Source organism: Schistocerca nitens, chromosome 8 (assembly GCF_023898315.1).
Source record: "Schistocerca nitens isolate TAMUIC-IGC-003100 chromosome 8, iqSchNite1.1, whole genome shotgun sequence".
Classification (NCBI taxonomy): Eukaryota; Metazoa; Arthropoda; class Insecta; order Orthoptera; family Acrididae; genus Schistocerca; species Schistocerca nitens.
The window spans coordinates 436,296,149-436,322,566 of record NC_064621.1 but is presented as its reverse complement, the minus strand read 5'-3'; the positions used below and the strand labels follow the sequence as shown (position 1 = coordinate 436,322,566).

Here is a 26,418-nt window from a genome sequence, read left to right as displayed (position 1 = left end):
GCGAAGACCCCAACCAGGTGCTAACTGTCACAGCAGAGTATGTAGCTTGCTTGAGGAGTAGGTGCTCCTTTGAAATATTGTGAAATTTTAGTGTCGCCTTCTTAAACAATGCCTCTTAGCCTCAGCAGCACTCGGCAAGAGGCAGTATTTTCATCCATTTCTTAATGCCTAGATTTCCTCCTGTAAACCCCCTTACTGAATGGTTTTTTTAACGTGGTTTCCCACAGTTTACCACCAAATTCATGTCGGGTCTTAGTGACTGGAACAATATGTGCTGTTTTCCCATTTCATGTAATAAAGTTCCAAGGTGTATTACATTGGAGACAAAAGATATTTTGTATATTCTTGCCCTTTCAGTCCTGGGTGCATAGTATTTGCTATATTTCTCCTGTTCACTATAGTCTGAAGACAATTTCCAAGCAATTGGTGATTTACTGTTTCCACAAAAGCTAATAACGCCTTTAATAGAAGTAAGCAATCCTAGTGACCAATAAAACTCACACTAAGTGTGCAGAATGAAATATTGAAGAGAACAACAAAATAACAAACCTGAATTTGTAATGTTAAGATTCTGCTATAACTATATGAAACTAAACCACACACAATCCAACACAAACAGATAAAATACACGACATCGCAATGGTAAAAAAAAACATACTTTATAAATAAACTAATGCTACACAATACACGACATGGCAGTAATTCAATCATCTCTGTTTATCTCCGAAAAAAGAACAGGAAATGCAAAACAAGAACAAATTTTATACTGGGTGAAAAACAACACCAGATGCTGATATACATAATACGCACAATAACAACTGTTATTTAAGCTGTTATGCTTTTTATATATATATGGTTATAATAGAGGGAAACATTCCACGTAGGAAAAATATATCTAATAACAAAGATGATGTGACTTACCAAATGAAAGTGCTGGCAGGTCGACAGACACACAAACAAACACAAAGATACACACAAAATTCAAGCTTTCACAACAAACTGTTGCCTCATCAGGAAAGAGGGAAGGAGAGGGAAAGATGCCTTTCGTCTTTCCCTCTCCTTCCCTCTTTCCTGATGAGGCAACAGTTTGTTGCGAAAGCTTGAATTTTGTGTGTATGTTTGTGTTTGTTTGTGTGTCTGTCGACCTGCCAGCACTTTCATTTGGTAAGTCACATCATCTTTATATATATATATATATATATATATATATATATATATATATATATATATATATATATATATATAAGAAAACCTGTAATAGGAAGTTTGAATTTCAGCAAGACCACAAGAGATGTGGATGTCAACAGTGAGTAGGAAAAAAAGAAACTGCTTGAGAGTGAAATTTGCAAGTTTCACACAAAAATAGTCTTATTTGGGTACCTATGAGGCATCACTGATCAGTCTGCATCTAATAATGACACGATTGTTACAGTAGATACACCAAATAGCTGCTTATAATTAGTAATCTTTATGTTAATTTAAATCAATCTGTTTCGGCTTAAGTTATCATTTTCAAGTACGTCTACATTGATGTGACGCCCATATTGCGTCGTTAGTGGACTGTTGTGTAACTATCACTGCTTTAACAAGATCGTAAATGTTGTTAAGATATTGAAATTAAATATTAATTACTACATGACAACTGTTTTGACAGTTCCACTATTACACGACACTGTAAACATATAGTGTTGTAATAGTGGAACTGTCAAACTGCTGTCATGTAGTAATTAACATTTAATTTCAACATCTTCACAACATTTACAATCTCGTTAAGGCAGTGACAGTTACACAACAGCCTACTAATGACGCAATATGGACGCCACATCAATGTAGACCTACTTGAAAATGGCGATAAGCCGAAACAGTCATAAATGAAAATAAATATTACTGATTATAAACAGCTATTTGGTGTACCTACTGTAACAATCATGTTGTTATCAGACACATATTACGCTGCTGGTCCTAAAAAATAAAAGAAATGTCTCCATCTACATAGTGGGCAAAAGTCCTCATACCTCCTAATATAGAAAGCTATAATGGGTTTGATCTGTTTTAGCACAAGTACATACTTATGCATTAAACGTCCAATATATTGACATGTTCCCCATCATGCTGCACACACATTTCCATACACCTCCACGATCTTCCTGACATATTTTGAGCATGTCCAGTGTTACAGTGCGAAATACATCCTCAACAGCATGGCAAAGTTCTTTTTTTCTAGCTTAATGATGTGCAGATACATGTGCCTTAACTACTCCCATAATGAGTTTTCAAGTGTGATGAGGCAGCCCTTCTTGGTGGCCATTTCAAGGGAGCCATTTTTCCTGATGAACCATGGCCTAACCACCGCCCTGGAAAGTGTTCATTTATGAATTCACGCACTGAAAGAGTGTAGTGAGGAGGCACACTGTCTTGCTGCAACCATGTGTGTTCTGTGAGGTCCCTTTCCTCAAGCTGTAGTATTAGCCATGTTTGAAACACATATAAATAAGTTATGCCATTAACAGTCCCTTTAAAAAAGTGATGTCATTACTGCCCATAACATCATGCGAAGCAAATTCCTTTCCAACTATACTGTGTAATGAGGATTCTCTTTGGCCCAAATGACAATATTTCTAGCACATGAGTTGCAACAAAAGGCACATTAATCTGTAAACATAATCTTGGCATGGTTCACTGCATTTGCAAATTGAGTCAACAAAGCACAGCATGTTGAAACGCGCTCATTCCTCTCTGTACCTAGTAACTTGTTTACAAACATCAGCCGGACAGGTCTGACCTTATGGCTTACGGTCTTTTTTCCATGTGGTATCGCACAGTCATTCTCAATATACCAATTTCTGAAGCACACTTGTGTGTTGACTTCATAGGAGATCGTTCGACTAAAGCAGAGACTCCAGTATATGTTTCTTCTCATGTCTTCTTTCTTCCACTCTGCAGCCCATCACCAACAACACTAAAAGCAAAAGCATGTCTTTCCCAATCCAAAAGTGCTGCCTTTTGCGGTGGAGCCTTATTACATATTTCATGGAATCTCCCATAAAAAAGATTGCTATACCTTTGAGTCTTCAGCCAAAAGGTCTTCTTCTGAAGCAGAAGACACACACACACACACACACACACACACACACACACACACACACACACACACACACACACACACTCGCTCGCGTACACACATATGTATTCACATAAATCACTGTCTCAGTTCTGTAAATCATGACTGCTACAGTATAACAACATTTTTTGTGTGTAAAACTTAATTTACAATTTTGTCTAAGCATTTTTGGATGAGATGGTTTATTGTTTTTACGAGTGTGTTTGGGGATTCTCAGCAACAAGACATATCAATTCTATTTACGACTTTAAAACTTTGTATACACAAAACATTGGCTGTAATAGCACTGCGAAATACTTTTTATGCCAAAAGTTTATATACCTACCAATGGATTAGGTCGGAACCTGTATGCTAACATCATTCTTTTCCTGTAAGCGTCATACTCATCATCTCCCTTAGACACATCTTCTGGCCGTTCCAAGCCCAAACCATGGTTTTCTGGTCGTGTTGTTGCCCTGTAAAATATAATTAAAAAATAAGGTATTTCATCAGAGTAAAGTGGGATCTGGAGCTTAATTTGCTTAAAACATGTAGGCAAACATATAAATGCCCTCTCTCTGGTCCTAGATAAATGTCTATTAACACATTTTTAGGTGAAGGGTACAGATATTGACTATTCCTTACTTATCACATTTTTTATATATATTTTCCATGTCCTTTTGGTTGGTCTTAAATTTCTATGAGACTGTTTTATTCTTTTGATACCACCAGGAAACAATTTCTAAGGTGGCATGTAGTATACCGAGTACATCATATGGTTGGAGTCCTATAGTGAGCAGCAAAATATGTGCTCGATCCATGAAGAAGACAACTAGGAAAACTGTTGAATTATTGTGTAAAAATATGAACTTGGCAACAAATCCAAAAACTTGTAAATCAATAGCTTCACTAAGAAAACCAGAAAGATGTGAATTATGTAGCTCTTCCAAAATACTATCTACTTATTAGCAGTATGATGATGAAATCTAAGTTGTCACATTAAATGGGCCAGTAGATTTACATTTCACATTATCAATAATATACTAGCGCAGGCCAAAGGTAAGAACTAATTAACTCCACAACTAGCAAATTAATTGATTGACGATGAATTGTGAAACAGAGAGGAAGACGCATCATAATAATAATAATATGTATAAAGGAAATAAAAAGTAAGGCAGAGAAAGGGGGAACGAGGCAGAAAGGGATCAACTAGCAGTACGAGCAGAAAGAAAATATCGTGCCAAGATATTGGGAGAAATGACCATAAGGGAAAGACCATAAGAAGCTAACAATTTCAGTTTCAATTGGCTGTGATGCATGTGAAGAACTGCAGAGGGAAGAAGTCCCTTTAAGGAATCATTACAAATTGTTTTTAACTGATTATCTGTGCTTTCCAGGCTTTAAGGAATTATTCCTAAAAGCTTTTTCTGAAGATCTGTGGAGGATATCACAACACTGATATCGTAACTAAGTTGTATTTTAGGAACATTATACCTATACTGTGTGGTCTGAGTGTCCTGCCAGATTCATCCATAATGTTGTTTTATAGATGACTCCATGCAATAAAAAATATTGAACCACCTGACAGCTTTAATTTTTGAAAATAGCATTGCAGAATGACAATGGAATCCAATGAACCGAACCTGTTATATCTGAAGATTTGCAAAGAGGTTTAAGGCCACAAAATGAACTGTCATACCCATATTAATTCCCTCTGCAGATGAGCAAAATTCTACCAATTTTTTTCTCTTTTTTTTAGACTAGAGCAAAATTCTAGTAACCAAACTACATAATCCACACATTAAAGACCACAAACTATGCTCACTAGCACATTACACAATCTGTTTCGCATTATTCAAGAAACTGACACTAATAATAAAAATAACTACATTATACAGTTTACACAATGCTGGTTGGCCTTTCCTATGCTCTCTCTCTCTGCTCTGATTTGATGTGGTGAACAGGTGGAAGTTTTTCAGTATGCCATGGAGCTGATGTGCAGTGCTCCTAATAACCCTGTACACCAGATAATTTTTGAATTATGTCATTTAAAATTATAATGAGAGACAGTGGCTGATTGGACTTACCTTCAGGAGACAAAATTCCTGTATCACTGAGAGATATAAAAACAATAAGATCTACCCTAGCTTGCAGAACTATTAGTTCCTTCCTCAGGGAGGCAACAGTGATAGGTTTGTGAAGTTTGGAAAGGAGGAACAGATCACTAGGACCTGTAATGAGAAGGACATGTGTGTTGTGCGGATAAGGGAGACAAATAGACTGGTTTCTGAAGAGCATTCTCCCTAATTTTTCTCAGATTTCCCAGTTAAAAATACACTTGTTCTCAGGTGAAAATTCGCTTTTTCCCTGGTGAAAATTCACTTTTACCATGTTAAGTTCCCTCTGAGCTGTAAAGCTTATCAGTCCTTTAAATAGTGATGGTTTTCTACATTGGCATAGTACTTCCTGACACTTTAGGAAATGAAACCCAACAGAAAATAACATGTTTTGTAAAGATATTTAATGCGTGGCAACATTTACACTGCATATTTTCATATTATGAAGTGTAAACACAAATTCCACCAAATATAGCTAGGAAGCTTCCGAAGCACTGAAATCTAATTTGCTACACACTTTTGTTGGCCAATTACAATTCATGTCACGTGATCTCGCCAGCCAATGACAGCACATATTCAGAGCACTGGGCATGTGATGTAGTTAGCCAATAGCAGCATCATTGTTAGTAGTGCTAACATAAATAAGGAAAACTGATGGTTTAAATTGATATCCAATCATATAGCTATAAGAAAAGATAAGCTTTCACATATAATATTGATTGTCAAGAAGGTTTTTTTTTTTTTTTTTTTTTTTTTTTTTTTTTTTTTTTTTTTTTTTTTTGCTCCCAAGGGTACACTTAGGCAGGATCCTAAGAGCACAGCTTAAACGGCAGCAGCTGAATATTTCTGACAAGCACGATTATAAATTTCACTACTGTGCACCGAACTTTTTGTAGGTTACCTGGCTGAATACATGTTCCGTCAAGTATTTACTTTTCCATAGAAAAGCCAATTACATGTGAAATTCCTTAAGACCTCACACTCACTCTCCACTTTTTTTTGAAGAATAATTATACTTCTTGCCATTGTTATTGCACAATTTGTAATCTATGAAAGAACTAAAATGGATATGACAAATTAACCTTGCAGTGTGTTACCCTTTAAGATACGTCAAACACAAATGTGCCAGTAAAATTTTAAGTAATGATATAAATGGCAGGTCTTTTGGGCCCAAAATTTTTCAAGTGCCTGGTCCTCAATGTTAAGTTTTGAATGAGGGTCTACCGCTCCATGATTTAAGAAATTCATCACACATTCTCACATATAACATAATTCATCTTGTGAAATGTAATGCTTCTCAAACCACCATTCAAAATATTTTCCCGTGACCTGTTAGAAATGCATATAGTTGTGACATCATGCTCATTGAAACGAGTTCCACGAAAAAGACATATCAAAAGAAGTTTGTTGTTCTGAAGTTTTTGCGTAGTCTTTGACGTATTTTGCTGTCAGCAGATGCTTGTGTGTGCACTGTGTTTTGTTGTTGTATATGGTGCATTTTCGTTTTATTGAAGTTTTATTTCAGTGTTACTCTCTCGTTATGTTAGTGGGCTAACACAAAATTATTTGTTACAGTATCAGTTCTTACCATTCAAAATTACAAAAATTTAACTGAAAACTAAAACAATGAAAAATTCCTGGGTTTTTCCCAAATATCCCAGTTGTCTCAGGGCATATACATCCTGCTATAGTGTGGCCATTCTCAGTGACCGGATTACTCTTTTTCACACATTTGAAAATAAGAAAAGAAAACAATGAGCAAGGGAGCAGCTACTGTGCATTTGCATACTGAGTTTGGTAGTGTGCTGTAAATGAGGCAGTTCAGGCCTGATCTCGCACTGTACCAGATGCAATCGCTGTTCGAAACACCTGCCACCTGAAACTGTCAGTTAAAAGTTTTTGCATTATATCAACTTTTGAACTCAAGTTAGCAGACAAGCTGAAGTATTTCTTTGTTCTAACAAGGGAACATCCCAATCGCACCCCCCTCAGATTTAGTTATAAGTTGGCACAGTGGATAGGCCTTGTAAAACTGAACACAGATCAATCGAGAAAACAGGAAGAAGTTGTGTGGAACTATGAAAAAAATAGCAAAATATACAAACTGAGTAGTCCATGTGCAAGATAGACAACATCAAGGATAACGTGAGCTCAGGAGCGTCGTGGTCCCGTGGTTAGCGTGAGCATCTGCGGAACAAGAGGTCCTTGGTTCAAGTCTTCCCTCAAGTGAAGAGTTTATTTTTTTATTTTCAGACAATTATTATCTGTCCGTCCGTCCGTCCGATGCGAGGTACCTGCGCCGTAGCATGAGGATGCTACACCTAAACAAACGTCGAAACACACGACGTCAGTCGAAAACAGCGCACGGAAGAGAGAGTATTCCTGCTAACGAGGCTCCCTAGCTGGCAGTTGACTGTTCGCTACTTTGGACGCGAGTGCATTAAATACGTGAGATGTATTCCGTGGGCAATATGAATCCAGCAAATATAGCTCGCGACTTCAATAACAAGGTCAATGAATATTTTCCGAACTGTAAGTTTGCGGTGCGGTCGCAAAACATAGACACTAAACTTATTATAGTGAACAGAGACGTCAATGAACAAACGGACAGATCATAAACAAAGGAAGAAAAATTTTCACACGAGCGAAGACTTGAACCAAGGACCTCTCGCTCCGCAGTTGCTCACGCTAACCATGGGACCACGGTGCTCCTAAGCTCACGTATTCCTTAATGTTGCCTATCTTGCACATGGACTACTCAGTTTGTATATTTTGCTTATTTTTTTCATAGTTCCACACAACGTCTTCCTGTTTTCTCGAATGATCTGTGTTCAGTTTTTCAAGGCCTATCCACTGTGCCAATTTATAACTAAATCTGAGGGGGGTGCGATGGGGAGGTTCCCTTGTAAGAAGCTAGGTCCCATGGATAAGCACTACACTCCATTACATGGCATGTATTTTATAGACAATTCTGCCGCACAGAATTGGCATGGCTCCGTAGAATTGAGTGCACTGATACGCAGATGTAGTATTTGAGTACTTTCTATTTTGCAAAAAATTTCATATGCACGTTATTTTTCCAAAATGGGACTTCACCAGATGATGTGCAACACCAGTAACCTAAAATTGGTTACATTCTCTATATTCATTTGCATAAAATAAAGCTATTTCAAATTATCTCTGATAAAATAGTTCGCCTGGATACATTCAACCATGAAACGACATCTAACACGTAATTTCGCATTTTCACATGGAATTCACATCTATATTTGCATTTATTGCAAAGTGCAAATTTTTCAGGTCCCTATTTATAACCTTTGGAAAATGTCAGAACTCCATATGGGTAACTAAAACATCCCCAGAACCAAAATGGTAGACATGTTAGTTTGAATTCAATGAGTTCACTTTAACCTCTTCTCCTCTCTTGATTTTTTCCTACTTCTCCAATAATATTTTTTACGTATATAGACTGAAGTGGCGAGTGAAAATTTGTACCAAGCCTGGGAATTGAACCCAGGTCTCCTCCTTACTAAGAAGGTGCATTAGCTACTAAGCCAACTTGGTACAGCAGTTCACACAACTGCATGGATTACCCTGGCATGCCTCCCTCCTCAATCCAAATTCTCACTGCTGCCTCAGTCTACTTTAAATTCTCCCTTTCACACGAACAAAATTACCAAGGTTCTCCACGTTCAGGAATCACATCTCAACATCCAATATCTATATATATATAATCATATCTGTGTGAGACTAGTAAAGTCTTTTAAATTGTGTGGTTTATTTTTTATAATCCCTGGCTCATTTGGCAGCAATGAATTGCCAGATCCTTGGTGAAAAAAACGTCTCATTGTGGCACCATCCATCTTATTCACGATGTTTTTTACCTCTCTGGATTATTTACTCTTCCCAGAATCGGATGCCCAACTGAAGATTCAACTTCTTTTAAGGAGATCCTGAAGGTTGCGACATAAAAATTCGAAAGAAATTTTGAAAGGAGAAAAAGTGAAAAGTCATGCCGATCAACATATTGCATTGAGTAGGATCTATTTTGAATAAATAGACAGTTATCACTCAAAATTATTCTGACTTTGAACTTGTAATTGTCTTATTATGGTAATATGCTGATCAAATTCTGTAAGGAAATTTAAATTTCACTTGTTTTTGGGGAAAAACACAAAATTAAATTTTTCTCGAGCATGTCTCACTCACTCCTTCAGGCTTGAAACAAAGGTACACAATCCAAAGTTCCTTATTATGTATCTATTTAACTCGCAGCCTTTTCCATGAAAAATGGTGTTATGATGCAAATTTCAATCATGATGTTACATGACAAAGAAAGTAGGCAATACACAAACTATCTCAATTGTGAACATCAGACACTCTCCTAAAGTGATACATGATTTAGGACTGATTACATGTGTAATACAATTGGTGGTATCCTTGCTCAATGATTCACATATCAAGTGTATGTCAGGACTGAGGAATATGTCAATGGCAGGTACCTTTGTAGTTTGCTTGACTTGGGACAAACCAAGAGACTCTTGAATTACTTCTTGTCAGAACAGTGTTATGCTCAATATATTTTTTAAAGTGAAAGTTTAGTCACAGGAGACCTAGTAGGACAGCTGATTGTGCCTGATGATGCCTCAAAGCACATAATAAGCATTTGGCCAATATACCATTACTGACTGTGCAGCTCTCGAAGAAGATAGAGTGTTCACTGTTTAACCCTTTCAGACCTGATTTTTTATTTACTTGTAAAAAAAAAAAAAAAAAAGTCTGACATCATTTTTGCATTCAGGTGAGCCTCCTGACAACAGTTTTCTAAGAAAAAATTTCGTATGATCTCTACTTTTCTAGATATTTAATGTACACAACTGTGTTCATCAGGTCTCGAGCTTCATGTCATACATTAAAGAGGTTAACAGTACGGATCAATTATGCCACTCTTTATTTCACTTTAAAACAGAGGAAACAATAAAAATAATTCTATATTACATTCTTGTTTAAACAATGGTCAACACCTGATTTTAAGGTTTAGTATGAAACTTCAAAAAAACAATTTCTGTCCTTTTGGAGACACAAATGTACTTTACATTTTCTGCACTGAATTCTTGAACGCCTTGTACATTTCGGAAATTTGCAGCGACTTGGAGCTCCTACATCATGCAAAGGCAAATGGTCAATGGAATCAAACTGTATCTCTGTAGCTGGTCGTAATTCTCCTCTTTTTCTTTGTGTGACTCTCATGTCTGAAGCCAGTCCTTCATCATACGGATGCCCCCTCTTCTTTCCAGTCACTTTCTTTTGGCACAGTATCAATCCATCTGATACCCTGATACAAAAGAAAAGAAGGTCCATTTGCTTCTTCTTTGGGATAGACACGTTGTCTGCATCTTGTCTGTATTCCAACCAACTTTGCACGATGGCAAAGTCAACAGCGTGAAAAATCATACGCAAAGGCCATTTTCGAGATCTGATGAAAACTCTGTAGTAGCTTATCAATTGATCAAATAGATCCACACCACCCATTCTCACTATTTCAGGTCTTTCTACTTTCTCATATTTATGGTTCTTTTTGTCCCAATGTTCGACTTCATCCACTGAGCCTTTACCAACAAAGTTAGAACACAATACAACTGGCCTATTGTCTAACCACTTACACCTGGTAATGTCATGAGCACTAGTGATTTCTTCACAGTAACCTTTGGTTTGGTTCAAATGGCTCTGAGCACTATGCGACTTAACTTCTTAGGTCATTAGTCGCCAAGAACTTAGAACTAATTAAACCTAACTAACCTAAGGACATCACACACATCCATGCCCGAGGCAGGATTCGAACCTGCGACCGTAGCGGTCGCTCGGCTCCAGACTGTAGCGCCCAGAACCGCACGTCCACTCCGGCCGGCTAACCTCTGGTTTGTTTCATTATGGTTTTATCATCTGAAAAAGGCAAGTTCTTTCCAAATCTGTTTTGACGGAAAGTACCTGCTGCATTGATGCCTTGAGATTTCAGAACTTGAAACAGATGATAAGATGAAAAGAAGTTGTCAAAGTATAGTTTATGACCTTTACCTTTTGAGAGTGGAACAGAAAATCCTAAAACAACAGCAGGACCTAATCCAAATTTTTTACAGCATGTGGTATTTAGTTCAGTTGTAGCACCTTGATACAAAAGGAAATCATGCACTATTCCACTCTTTCCACACAACATGAAGACTTTGATTCTCCATGGACTTGGTTTCCCCTTGACATACTGCTTTGCAGAAAACTTCTCAGTGAAAGGAATAATTCCTTTGTCCACACAAACATTCTCTTCTATACGAAGTTCACTGCAGTGTTTTCAAATGGCTGTGTAAACTGGCCTGACTTTGTAAAATTTATCTTTATTTTCAGGTGGCTTCTCCAGATTGTCCACCAAGTGTAAATTTGTTCGTAATTCTAAAAACCTGTCTCGCGACATGTTTTCCCAAAAAACATTTACCTTCAGGCTTGTATCCCAATACATTCGTAATCTGGGAAATTTCAAAGTGCCAGTCAATATATGCAAACCAAATAGCACCTCTAGTTCTTGAGTTGTTGTCTGCTTCAATCAGGATTTGCCTTGTTGTAATGCATAAATATTAGTATGTGCTGCCATGCTAGTGAACAAATCATCTGGTATATATCTTTTGAAGTATTGTATTGGAGAACACAAGACACATTCTTCAAAATTTGGAGCTTTGTATGTTTCTGCCATGGTACTTAGAGGCTTGCGTTTCCATTTTATGTATTCTTTAGATGTCACCATTATGTTGTCACACAGGTTATTCAATTCTGGGTTGTTTTCATTGCATAAAAAGTTCATTTCAGCGTCCACCATGTCTCTGTCATCTTCATCTTCAGATATGGTGTTTCTACACACAGCAGTCACGCCCACTTTATCTGCTCCGACATGTTTCACTAACTGTGGAGCTTGCCTTTCAACAAGTGGTACACTGTCATCCTCATCTCCACTCAAATTAATGTCAGAAACGTCACCATTTTCAATGATGTCCATAATCAAGTCCCAATTTTTCTCCACAGAAAGAAATTCCTTATCCATATTTGTAAGTCAAAAGCCAGAAATATAAAATAAAATCATGTGTACTGGTCAGTTATTCTCCTCCTTGCTGCTGGTACTGAAATTACTGAAAAAAATACCACACATAACTACCATCGCCATGCAAATACATCTGAGACAAATTTTAGGTTACATTTCCTATTTTACACCATTAAGGACCTGTTGTACACAAATGTGTACATTAAATTTACCTGATACATAAAACAAATATGAACTGAATGAAATTGCTGAAAATTCCACTGAAAGAATGTCTAACATTTCCAAAAGAAGGAAACAACACAAAACATTCGTTGACAAAACCCACAATGTGACTATTACAGCAATAAAATCGAGTAATGGCTTCCCACAGAGAGACAACACCAGAGAGTATATTTTACTATGTAGTTCACAGACTGCTCACAAGAGAGCAGCAGCTGCTGGAGCATGGCTAAAATAAACCTACACAAAGGTGCACAATGAGTTTTGATGCACCTGACATTTCATGCCAGCGAAATATTAGTGAACAAACTTTATGTACACAATTGTGACCACCAGGTCTGAAAGGGTTAATGTACAATTAACAAAGACCATTGTATATAAAGTATAAGTGCACACTGGAGACAGATGGGCAGGAAATCCGCTGTAGTCTTTTTGAAGGTACTATGAGAGTCTTTGCCTGTAGTGATTTACAAGAAAACCAGCTATGGACAGCTAAAAACCCACTTTACCCACACAAGAACCCAGAGTGCAATTCTAGGCAGTAATGAGAAAGATTTGTCAAACAAATATGCAAATATGCAACATAACAAGGCACAGCTTGGTAAACGTCAGCTGCAGTCGGTGAACAATGTGATGTGTCCATCTATGGCACTGAAAACCTTAAATCCACAAACAACTTATGAGATAAGACAAATCAGAACAGAAATCTCTTCATAGGAGAAAGAGCCCAATACTGCTGTGTCACCCTATCAAAGTGCACCACCCTTTGATAATTCCTGACTGATGCCACAGGAGCCCCCCAGTACAATCTGACTGTAGAGCAATCAGAATAGTTGACAACTGAAAATCACAAGGGAATTGATTTTGCGAGCTTTATACATCTGACATCCAATTTTTTTTATCTTGTTGGAACACATGTTGCTGATGTACGTTTGCATTTTCAGCTGTTCTGAATATTTAGTTTATTGTTGACAGTCGAAAAGGTTTAAGTGTTTTCAAGCTCTCCATAAATTTTTAATTTCGAAAAAAAATGGATAGATCTACTGTGAGTAAGAGTAAGAGTTTATGAGTGGTATAAACTTTTCAAAGAAGGTTGAGAAGATGTCAAAGACCAAGACTGCCCTGGATGCCCTAGCACAGCAATTACTGATGATGTCAGTATATCCTTTAGCATGCGCCAAGAAATTTTTTTTTGATAGTTTGGGTATGAAATAGACAGCAGCAAAATTTGTTCTGAAATTACTGAATTTTGATCAAAAATGACATCACAAGATATTGCTCAGAAATTGCTGAAGGAAGTCAACACTAATAAGAACTTCTCAAGAACGTTACAATAGATGGCGAAACATGGGTATACCGGTATGACTTTGAAACCAAGGCCCAATTACCCCAATGGAAACGGCCTGGGGGAAAGAAAAATGACAAGTTTGATCGCATGTTAAGGTTCTTCTGACTTTTTTCTTTGATACAACGGGACAGTGTACAATGAGTTTCTACCTTATAGTCCTATGGTCAATAAGGAATACTACCTGAAAGTTGTGCACTGTTCACACGAAGCAACCTGAAGAAAACTACTAGAATTCTGGCAAAACCACTTGTGGAAATTCCATTTGTTAGTGCTCCCACTCACACCTCAATGACTGTTCATGATTTTTCGGAAAAAATGAAACTGTTATGTTGCCTCAGCACTATATTCACCTGACAATCCCCTGTGATTTCTTTCTACTCTTGAGGCTGAAGAAACCCATTAAATGGCGTCATTTTGTCACCACTGACGAGATAAAAACATGATCCCCGAAGGAGCCGAACACCATAATGAAAAGTGAGTTCCAGAGGTGCCTCCAACATAGGAAAAAGTGGTGATACAAGGGTCTTAATCTGAGGCTGCTCAGGTTACCGCACAGAGACAACGGCTGTGATTGATATCTTCAATAAAAGTAAGTCCAACAAGCATAGACCTGATTTGAAGTTAACTCTTCAAGATCAAAAGTTAATCACTTGTCAGTGATAGATTCAGATATGGATAAGAAACTGTTGGTGTAAGAAACCAGATTTGCATATTACAAAGTGGCGCATAACTTGTGTTTCAAGTTAGTGGAAGGCATCATACTGTGAGTGTTGGAGTTGGTGAACCATGTTGTTGGAGGTGCAAAGCATCTGACTTCATATATCTTAGAGGTGTTGGAAAAGTTCTATCTTAAGAAAGAGGTTGTAGCGATTCTAGCTGAAAGGACGAAGAAAGGAAGAAAGATTAGTGATTATCATGAAGTTGACAACAAGGTCGTTAGAGATGGAACAACGAACTCAGAATAGGGCAACATGGGGAAAATAAGTCAAAAACTGGCTTTTGCTTTAAGTGCTGTAGGGAGACCAGAAAAAACCTAAATCTGGATGGATGGACAGGGATTTGAATTACTGTCCTTCTGAATACGAGTCCAGTGTGCAAACTACTTGGCCATCTCAATTGATAATGTTGGCTGACACCACAAATACCAATTATGCAGGGAAGAGAAGGAAAGGTAAAAACCGTCTTTATTTTAAGGTGCATAATAGGTGTAGGATGTCATGTTCATACTGTGCTCAATGCAACTCAAACTGTCAACAGTGGGTTTATCCACTGATATACCAACCATAATTGGTTAAATCTACCAACATTTACATATTTATGCTGCAGGTGTTTAAAACTTCACAGCTTTCTGTGAGTTCACTGAAGTAAAATGCAAGAGACTTTTAAATTGTGATAAAACCAGCTGTTGAAAGAGTCACTGATTTTTCTCAAGCATTAAAATCCTACCTCCTATCCCTTGATAAGTGTCCTACCAACCTGAAGGTTTTTTCAAAAAATCTACTCTCCTTTATCATCCTTCAATTCCTTTCAAGCCAGTTAAATATTTCATCCAACAGTATTCACTGTGTAAGTGAGGTGGAAAGTGAGTGGATCTTACTCAATTTAACGCTATCACCACAGCTTTTTACATTGAGGTGACGAAAGTCATGGGACACCACCTAATATCATGGCAGACTTCCTCCTGCCTGGCATAGTGCAGCAACTTGACATTGCATGGACTCAAAATGTCATTGGGAGTTTCCTGCAAAAATAATGAGCCACACTGCATCTATAGCTATCCATAATTGTGAAAGTATTGCCAGTGCAGGATTTTGTGCATGAACTGACTTCATGATCACGTCCCATAAATGTTTGAAGAGATTCATGTCACGCAATCTGGGTGGCCAATCATTCATTTGAATTGTCCTGAATGTTCTTCTAACTAATCGTGAACAAATGCGGTCTAGTAACATGGTGCACTGTCATGGAAACATGAAGCCCGTGAATGGATGCAAATGGTCTCCAAGTAGCCAAACATTACCATTTCCAGTCAATGATTGGTTCCGTTGGACCAGAAGACCCAGTACATTATATGTAAATACAGCCCACACCATTATGGACTACCACCAGCTTACACAGTGCCTTGTTGACAACCTGGATCCATGGCTTGTGGGGTCTGCACCACACATAAACCCTACCATCAGCTCTTACCAACTGACACAAGGACTCATCTGACCAGGTCATTGTTTTCCAATCACCTAAGGTCCAAACGATATGATTGTTAACAGAGTCGTGAATCGTGCCACATTTCTCTGCTCGAGCCCAGCTGTGGCTGACTGCTCTGTCCTGTTGTCCACACCTTGGGTAGTCAAGTTCAAGTGTATCAGCAACAGAGTGCACAGGCAGCGATGTGCCATTGAGACACACGGTTCGTTTGGGTACATGGCCAAGCTGGGATGTCAACAGGACTTGGCGGAACAGGGAAACAGGCAGCGCAGGGAAGACTGGCCACGCAAGCATGGAATTGCTTTCTGAATCATTGGCACTCCTTTAATAATCATGAAGGTTTGATATGCTAGGAACAAGGTGCTCTTCATCCTTTACAAAGAAAAATAATGTGTAATGTGAAATCATGGACGTAACACAAAAAAGAACTTACTGTAACATGGAAGTAACTGAATACAAAGCAAAGAGTTTAACAGCCCTAATGCTTTTATAATGCTTTATATTTCACCTGTACCACATCAAAAGGTCTGGTGAAGCTTTTGCAGAATGGATAGGTATAATATGCAATATTAAAGTATTTTACACTTTTCTGTTAATTTGAAAGTTTCAAGTATGAAATTAACTGGCTCAACATTTCCTCGGAATTTGTTGAGGAAGATCCGTCTGCTTTGCATGTGACATAACTTTGAAATCAGGAACCACAGAAGGTAAAGACAGTTTCAGATTATGCGCTTTCAAGTTTGTTTCTGGTTTTATTTTTTATATACATGTAAGAAGGAAAGGCCTTTTTGTACAGATATGTGGACGAGACACGTAATAAACTTGTTACTGCTTTATTTGATGGCGCTGGAAACTCCGTCTTTAAGCTTAACCAGAAATTTATTGGTGAGAAAGATTTATTTTCTAAAACTTAGTCACTGGAAGTTTCGTATAGCTGTTCGTTTACATTTGCACTTTATGTGGATTCCAAAACTATTGTCTCTTCCCAGTGACTGAAAAACCAGTTGTCATTACTAGACAGAGCACAGAAATAGAGTTTGAACTTTTCCAAATCCCTTCAAATGTTCCTTGACTTTATTCTTGAGATTTATGTTTGAAGTAAGACAAATTTCTACTAGAAAATAGTGACGGGTATCAAAGTGCTCAATCTGATAGAAATTTAGACAGATTTCCCAAACTCCAGGGCGGTCTTGCAGGTCACACAGGTTTCTGTTTGGTCTGTGTGGTAATAAATTTTGACTGTTCATTTTTAACAAAATTTCTGTCAAATAAGCTACGGGCGGAAGACAGATTTTGTCTAGGAAAAGGTGTACCAGGTGAGAAGAAGATAAATGTCATACAATATGAGAACATTTCTGCCGTGATATAACCATCTTACACCCGTATTAGTCAACAAAAACTTAGGTCAATATTACAAAAATTCGCTAATTAGTAGGATGACCATAAATAAAAGTAACTATTTTCACTTCACTGTAAGGTACAGAGGTTTCTCATAAGCATATAATAGTAAGTTGAATTAAGAATTACAAGCAACAGTGGATATCTTGTTGCTAGTGTTGCCATAAGACAAGAGGTGAAGTACTGTGTGAAGTAAAAAAACTCTTGCAAACAGGCCACAAAGATTTCGTTTCGCACTTGCAATACTGTTATGCCTGGCTGGCGTGCGACTCGCCGAGCAGCCGAGTTACACGGGTGCACGCAGGGGACTCGGGTTCTGGTGGGGTACCACACAGCCCAGTTGGGCTTTGTGCTGCTTGACTGGGCAGCTTACGTTGAGGCTCGCCCGACAGCCAACACTACAGTACCAGTGCATGACGCTCAGGCTCTGTGCACGCCTCTGGTTGTGCACCCAGGAGAAGCACTACAGGTGATCTCATACTGTTAGCTATGGCACTCACATCAATTGTCTGCTGCTATAGCCCATTAATGCAAAATTTTGCCTCTTTTCCAAACGGATACATACCTCATACATCCCACATTGATTTCTGCAGTTATTTCATGCAGTGTCACTTGTCTGTTAGCACTGATAACTCTGCGCAAACACCGATGTTCTCGGTTGTTAGGCCGGTATTACACTATCAAATTTCTTTGCCCAATATCTTTGTCAAAGATATTTGATAGTGTAATAGGGATCTTTGACAAATGTCGTCCAATATTTGATCAAATCTAGGCCGAGGCCGTATATTTGATCAAAGAAATCGCTTGTCTTCTGTTCACTGCAATGCGATATGTTACCACGCGGAGCGCTAGCATCGCTGCCGCATTCTGTCGTCTGTAGTGTTTTTATAACCATTGCCGGTAAATACAATTGGTGTGTGCCGACAACTACAGAATTAATAGAGATGTCTGAAGCTTATGAGGCGCTTTACAACGTGAGGCACCCTGAATACAAAAATAGATTAAGACGATTGGAGACCTAACCTGACCTAATCTAACATAACATAACCCTCTCCTGTATCTTCTGAAGATGTAGCAGTTCTTAAGTGAAAATTGTGCTTTGTGATATGAGGATACACTTCATTGAGCACATACAGAAATGTATGCTCATCCATTCTTAAGTAATTGATGTACGACTTGACGTCTTCCACTGTAAGCTCACGTAACAAGTTTTGTTGAATGCTTTTATCGTGTCGTAAAACCCACGGCTTCACCCAGATTAGATTAGTTTTTCATTCCGTAGATCCGTGCTGAGGAGATCCTCGTGGATGTGGAACATGTCGATTTTTTTTAAGCTGAAATAAAAATACTAATACTATGAATAAATACAATACATCATTTGTTTCTATTAAAAATTTCGCCAATGGAGTAGAAGGAGTTGGCCAGTAGTAAGTCTTTCAGGCTCCTTTTAAACTGATCTTTATTTCTAACTAAATTTTTTATGTTTCCTGGCAAATTATTGAAGATTAGTGTTCCTGAGTAGCGGACCCCTTTTTGAACTGAAGTAAGTGCTTTTAAGTCCTTGTGCAGATCATTTTTGTTCCTGGTATTGTATGTATGAACTGAGTTGTTTGTTCGAAAAAGAGATATATTATTTACGACAAATTTTATTAAGAAGTAAATATACTGAGAGGCAGTAGTTAGTATACCCAGTTCTTTGAAGAGGTTTCTGCAGGAGGTCTGTGAATTCACTCCACAAATAATACGTATTACACGCTTTTGGACCTTGAAAACTTTTGTTTGACTTCAAGATTTACCCCAAAATATTATCCCATATGACATTATGGAATGAAAGTATGCAAGCTTTTTCATTTTTATGTTGCCTATCTCTGCTAACACTCGAATTGCAAATACAGATTTGTTAAGGCGTTTCTGCAGTTCTGTGGTGTGCTCCTCCCAACTGAATTTATTATCAAGTAGTAATCCCAGGACTTTTAAGACTGTCAACCTCGTATGTATGGTTCCATTTTTTCCCCCCACTTCTTTTCCGCATGTGCACACAATGCAATTGGAGTACGTAGAACTGCTGCGGTTAATAACAAGTTGTTGTCAGCCATCTTGAACTTTGACGAAAAATTTGATGACAGTGTAATACCCCTTGTAGCGCTACGTCAAAGATCTTTGTCAAATATATTGGACGGAATATTGGATCACATCTTTGATCAAATCTTTGACAAAGAAATTTGATAGTGTAATACCGGCCTTAAGTGAAGGCCAATGCATTGTCTGTGGTATGAGGAAATGCCTGAAACGTGGTATTCTCAGCACACTCTTGACAATGTGGGTCTCGAAATATTAAATTCCCTAACAATTTCTGAAATGGAATGTCCCATGCATTTAGCTCCAACTACCAATGTTGTGTAAAATATAATGTCATGAAATAAACTGTAGATGAGGGAGAATGTTTTGATGACTACTGTTGCATAAGTAAATACCGTGAAGGTTAACTGCTGGTAGGTTGGTTTGTGGGGGTTGAAGGGACCATACTACAAAGGCCATCGGTCCCTTTTTCCACGATCATTAAACACCCACAAGGAAGAAAAACAAGCAACGGAGATGACAATGGACGACACAGAACAAGAAAGACATAGACAAAGACCAGAAAAGAGGAATTAAAAACACACAGAGTGTTACAGTGGTTGGCCAATGATGGAAACAAAAAAAGGAAAAGCCAATCACCAAGAGACACACTAAAAACCCCAATCTAAAACCGTAGGCCAAAGCCAGGCTCAACACACAAAAGAGACAAACCCTCAGACTGAGCGATAGAAGCCCCTTGCATGAAAAAAACTCAAAGCTAAGCTGCCACTGCAGCATCATCTGTTAAAAGTGCTGGGAACATATCAGGCAGCACAAATGTCTGCCTGAGCGCAGTTACAAGCGGACAGTCCAACAAGATGTGGACCACTGTCAACGCTGATCCACAGTGACATAGAGGCGGGTCCTTGGGGTGCAGTTTATGACCGTGCGTCAGCCAGGTATGGCCAATGCGTAAGCGGGAGAGAACAACTGAGTTCTTGCTAGAGGCTTGCATGGAGGAGTGCCACACACCTTGATAACCCAAAGTTTGTTGGGTGAAGGCAGGGTGCGCCATTCACCACCCCAGGTACCAAGAACTTCCTGCTGCAATACAGACTGGAGATCACATTCCGAAAGGCCAATCTCCAGGGCCAGTGCACTGATAGCCTGCTTGGCCAGAGTGTCAACACGTTCATTACCCAGGATGCCGACAAGACCCGGGGTCCACACAAAAACCACGGGGCGGCCGCAATGGGCAAGAGTATGGATGGACACCTGGATAGCCATCAACAGACGAGAGCAAGGAAAACACTGGTCAATAGCTCGTAAACCGCTCAGAGAGCCACTACAGATGACGAAGGACTCACCTTAGTAGGAGCGGATATACTGGATATACTCTAGTGCGTGAGAGATGGCAACCAGCTCTGCAGTGACAACACTGCAACCAGCCAGCAATGAGCATTGTTCAGAATGATCCCCAGGAGTAATAGCATAACCAACTAAACCAACAACCATCGAACCATTGGTATAGACTACATCAGAGCCATGAAACGTGTCAAAGACTTAAAGAAAGCAGTGGCGGAGGGCTTCAGGAGGGACTCAGTCCTTTGGGCCCTGTGCCAAATCCAGCCGAAGGCATGGGCAGGGCACACACCACGGGGGTATATGTATATGGGCCCGGAAAAGAGGTGGGAGACGGAAAAACTCAAGCCCAGAGAGAAGAGCCTGGATGCGAACCGCGATCGTACAATCTGACTGGGGCCGCCGTTCTGGAAGATGGGCGACCGAGTTGGGGAATACGAATCTGTAATTTGGATCCCCGGGCAAGCTACAAACATGTGCAGCATAAGTGGCCAGTAGTTGTTGGTGCCGGATCCACAATGAAGGGACAACAGCTTCCACAAGTAGGCTGTTTACAGGGCTTGTGTGGAAAGCACCAGCTGCGAGCTGGATCCCGCAGTGAAGTATGGGGTCAAGCAACTGCAATGCGGAAGATGATGCTGAACCATAGGCCAGGCTCCCATAATCGAGACAGGACAGAATCAACACCTGATACAGTTGGAGACGGGTAGACTGATCGGCACCCCAGCTGGTGTGACTCAAGCAACGTAGAGTGTTAAGATACGGACAGCACGTTTGTTTAAGCTGCTGAATATGAGTCAACCGGGCATCAAAAAGCAATCCCAAAAACCGATGCGTCTCCAAAACAGCAAGAGATTTGCCGTCAAGATAAAGCCACGGTTCAGGGTGAACAGTGCAACGCCGGCAGAAATGCATGACATAAGTCTTGGCAGCCGAAAACTGGAAGCCATGCGTGATGGCCCATGACTGCACCTTGCAGACAGCACCCTGCAGCTGCCATTCAGCAACCGCAATCCCAGTGGAGCTGTAGTACAGGCAAAAGTAATCAGCATATAAAGAAGCCGATATGGACGTTCCAACAGCTGCAGCTAGCCCATTGATAGCAACCAAAAAGAGACACTCAAGACAGAGCCTTGCAGGACCCCATGTTCCTCGACTCGGGAGGAACTTTTGGGAGGGACCAACTTGCACAAGGAAGGAACAGAGCGACAGAAAATTCTGAATAAAAATTGGGAGGAGGCCCCTAAGACCCCACCCATGAAGCGTGGTGAGGATGTCATGTCGCCATGTTGTATCGTATGCCTTCCACATGTCAAAAAAGATGGCAACCAGATGCTGATGGCAGGCAAAGGCCATACGGATGGCAGACCAGATTATCGGTGGCACAGTGGCCCTTAAGGAGCCCACCCTAAGACAGAGACAGAAGGCTCTGAGACTCAAGTAGCCAACTCAACCTCCGCTCACCATACGCTTGAGCAACTTGCATAGATTGTTGGTGAGGCTAATGGGGTGGTAGCTGTCCACCTCCAGTGGGGTTTTGCCAGGCTTCAACACTGGTGTGATAATGCTTTCCCACCACTGAGAACGGAACTCACCCTCGACCCAGATATGGTTGAAAAGGTTTAGGAGATGTCACTGGCAGTCCACCGAGAGGTGTTTGAGCATCTGATAATGAATGCGATCTGGCCCGGGAGCCGTATCAGGGCAAGTGGCTAGGGCACTTTGGAATTCCCCTCACTGAATGGAGCATTGTATAATTCAGGGTGGCACGTATGGAATGAAAGGCTCGGACGTTCCAACCGCTTTTTCAGGGAGCGGAAGGCCAGCGGGTAATTTGTAGAAGCGGAACTCTGAGCATAATGCTCTGCTAAGCGTTCTGCAATTATGTTGGAGTCAGTACAGATTGTTCCATTTAGGAAAAGCCCAGATACACTTACGGGATTCCGATAGCCATAGCGTCGCCTAATCTTGGCCCGTACCTGTGATGGAGAGGTACGGATGCCAATGGTGGAGACATACCTTCCTCAGCACTCCTGCTTCCATTGGCGAATAAGGTATTGGGATCGGGCATGGAGCCGCTTAAATTCAATGAGGTGGTCCAGTGATGGGTATCGCTTATGATGTTGGAATGCCCACCTGCGATCGCGAATCACCTCAGCGATCTCTGGTGACCACCAATGCACAGTCCTCCGCCGAGGAAACCCAGAAGAACAGGGAATTGCAGATTCTGCTGCAGAAACAATGCCAGTGGTGACCATGTGAACCACCACATTAAGGGTGTCATGAGAAAGAGGCTCTACAGTGGCAATGGAGGTGAACGAGTCCTAATCAGCCTTATTCAAAGCCCATCTGGGAAGGCACCTAGAAGAGTGAAGCCGACAGAATGATCGGAAAGTAGTCACTACCACACAAGTTGTCATGCAAATGCCAGTGGACGGATGGTAGAACGCCAGTGCTGCAGACCGAAAGGTCGATGGCTGACTACGTGCCATGCACCACACAAAAATGTGTGGAGGCACCATTATTTAAGAGAGAAATGTCGAGCTGTGCCAACACTTGCTCAAGGACAGTGCCTCAGCCTGTTGCCACCAATTCACCCCACAACGGGTTATGGGTGTTAAAGTTTCCCCATTAACAGAAAAAGTGGCGGCAGTTGGGCTATCAGCACAGCCAATAAATGCTGTGGGACATCACCATCTGGTGGAAGAGAGAGACTGCAGACAGTAACAGCCTGAGGTGTCCACCCCCTAACAACGACAGCCTCTAAAGGTGTTTGAAGAGGGACACACTCGCTGTAAATAGAGTTAAGGGCGTAGAAGCAGATTCCACCAGATACTCTCTCATAAGCTGCCCAATTCTTATAACAACCCCAAGAGCCACAGAGGGTGGGGGTTCGCATCACTGGAAACCAAGTTCCCTGGAGAGCAATGCAGAAGAAATGGTGAAGGCTGATAACTTGTCGGAGCTCAGCAAGGTGCTGGACAAAACAACTGCAATTCCACTGAAGAACGACATCGTCTGCGGCCAAAAAAGGCGTGTAGGGATCGAGTAGGCAGATTATGCCACCGGGTCATCTACTGCCACCGAAGGAGAGCCTGAATCAAGAACTATCACGTCTGAGGTAGAGGTGAGATAAAGGTCGTCGGTGATCGCCACAATCTTCATCTCATCCTCACACGCAGAGCTGGTAGGTAACAGTGGTGGTGAGGACGCGACCGCAATCTCCTTGGTCTTAGGGGTATTCTTTTCTTACTTTTCTCGCTGCTCCTTTGGTTTCTCTGGCTGGGAGGGCTTCACGGATTCAGTCTCCGGAACTGAGGAGGATTGTGAAGCCCTACAACCAACTGCTTCTGGACACTTCAGCCACTGGCGGGCATCATACTTCCCACTAGGAGAACCCTGGGAAGGAAGGGACCCAAGGGACCCATTCCGAGCAAGAGGAGCCAAAGCTTCTCCGGCTTATAAGTGGGGACGGACGTCCAGGGTGGTTGGAGGGGGGGAATTGCTCTCGAAGTAGTAGTGGAGGAGTATTAGGGAGGGAAGCGCACCCCACCATCAAGGGGGGCAGCTGTAGTCTTACAGCGCTGAGAGTTGACCAGAATTGGTGCAACGGATGGGGCTGGAACTGCAGTTATAGCGGTGGTATAAGACATTGTCATGCACATCGGATGGAGCCTTTCAGATTTTCTTTTTGCCTCAGTGTAGGTCAGTTGGTCCACGGTCTTATATTCCATGATTTTCCTCTCTTTCTGTAAAATCCTCCAGTCTGGCGAGAAAGGTGAATAATGCTGTCTGCAGTTGACACAGATGGGAGGCGGGGCACATGGAGTATTGGTATGTGATGGGCGTCCACAATCTTGACATGTGACAGTGGAATTACAGTGGGAAGACATATGGCCGAACCTCCAGCACTTAAAGCACCGCATTGGGGGAGGGATATAGGCTTGATGTCACAGCGGTAGACCATCACCTTGATGTCACAGCGGTAGGCCATCACCTTGCCTTCTCAGGCAATATATCACCCTCGAAGGCCAAAATGAAGGCACCGGTGGCAACCTGATTATCCCTCGAACCCCAATGAACGTGGCGGATGAAATGAACAACTCTCCACTCAAACTGGCGCGCAGTTCGTCATGTTGTTGTTGTTGTGGTCTTCAGTACTGAGACTGGTTTGATGCAGCTCTCCATGCTACTCTATCCTGTGCAAGCTTCTTCATCTCCCAGTACCTACTGCAACCTATATCCTTCTGAATCTGCTTAGTGTATTCATCTCTTGGTCTCCCTCTACGATTTTTACCCTCCACACTGCCCTCCAATGCTAAAGTTGTGATCCCTTGATACCTCAGAACATGTCCTACTAACCGGTCCCTTCTTTTTGTCAAGTTGTGCCACATACCCCTCTTCTCCCCAATTCTATTCAATACTTCATCATTAGTTATGTGATCTACCCATCCAATCTTCAGCATTCTTCTGTAGCACCACATTTCAAAAGCTTCTATTCTCTTCTTGTCTAAACTATTTATCGTCCATGTTTCACTTCCATACATGGCTACACTCCATACAAATACTTTCAGAAACAACTTCCTGACACTTAAATCTATACTCGATGTTAACAAATTTCTCTTCTTCAGAAACGCTTTCCTTGCCATTGCCAGTCTACATTTTATATCCTCTCTACTTCGATCATCATCAGTTATTTTGCTCCCCAAATAGCAAAACTCCTTTACTACTTTAAGTGTCTCATTTCCTAATCTAAATCCCTCAGCATCACCAGACTTAATTCGATTACATTCCATTATCCTCATTTTGCTCTTGTTGATGTTCATCTTATATCCTCCTTTCAAGACACTGTCCATTCTGTTCAACTGCTCTTCCAAGTCCTGTGCTGTCTCTGACAGAATTACAATGTCATCGGCAAACCTCAAAGTTTTTATTTCTTCTCCATGGACTTTAATACCTACTCCGAATTTTTCTTTTGTTTCCTTTACTGCTTGCTCAATATAGAGTTTGAATAACATCGGGGAGAGGCTAAAACCCCGTCTCACTCCCTTCCCAACCACTGCTTCCCTTTCGACTCTTATAACTGCCATCTGGTTTCTGTACAAATTGTAAATAGGCTTTCGCTCCCTGTATTTTACCCCTGCCACTTTCAGAATTTGAAAGACAGTATTCCAGTCAACATTGTCAAAATCTTTCTCGTCATCAGACTGCAAAATAAGATCCTTGCGGAATATAATGCCCTGGACCATATTTAAGCTCTTATGGGGCGTGATGGTAACAGAAATGTCCCCCAACCTGTCACAAGCGAGTAATGCCCGTGACTGGGTGGAGGATGCTGTTTTTAACAAAACTGCCCCAGAGCGCATTTTGGACCAACCCTCCACCTCTCCAAACTTGTCTTCTAAATGCTCAACAAATAACTGAGGCTTCATCGTCATGAAAGACTCCCCATCATCTCTTGTACAAACTAGGAACTGGGGTGAATAAGTCTCTCTGCCATCCTTAGCATTTCACCCCCCTACCCCTTCCA

At 40.6% G+C, this 26,418-nt stretch overlaps 1 protein-coding gene across 1 annotated transcript in view; it reads right to left on the bottom strand.

The window, feature by feature from the left end:
- Positions 1 to 26,418, bottom strand: part of LOC126199343 (SURP and G-patch domain-containing protein 1) — a 164,645-nt gene that overhangs the window by 3,346 nt on the left and 134,881 nt on the right. Inside the window, exon 12 of the mRNA XM_049936199.1 lies at positions 3,447 to 3,576. Coding sequence (XP_049792156.1) covers positions 3,447 to 3,576 — 130 coding nt within the window. The remainder of the gene's footprint in view (positions 1 to 3,446; positions 3,577 to 26,418) is intronic.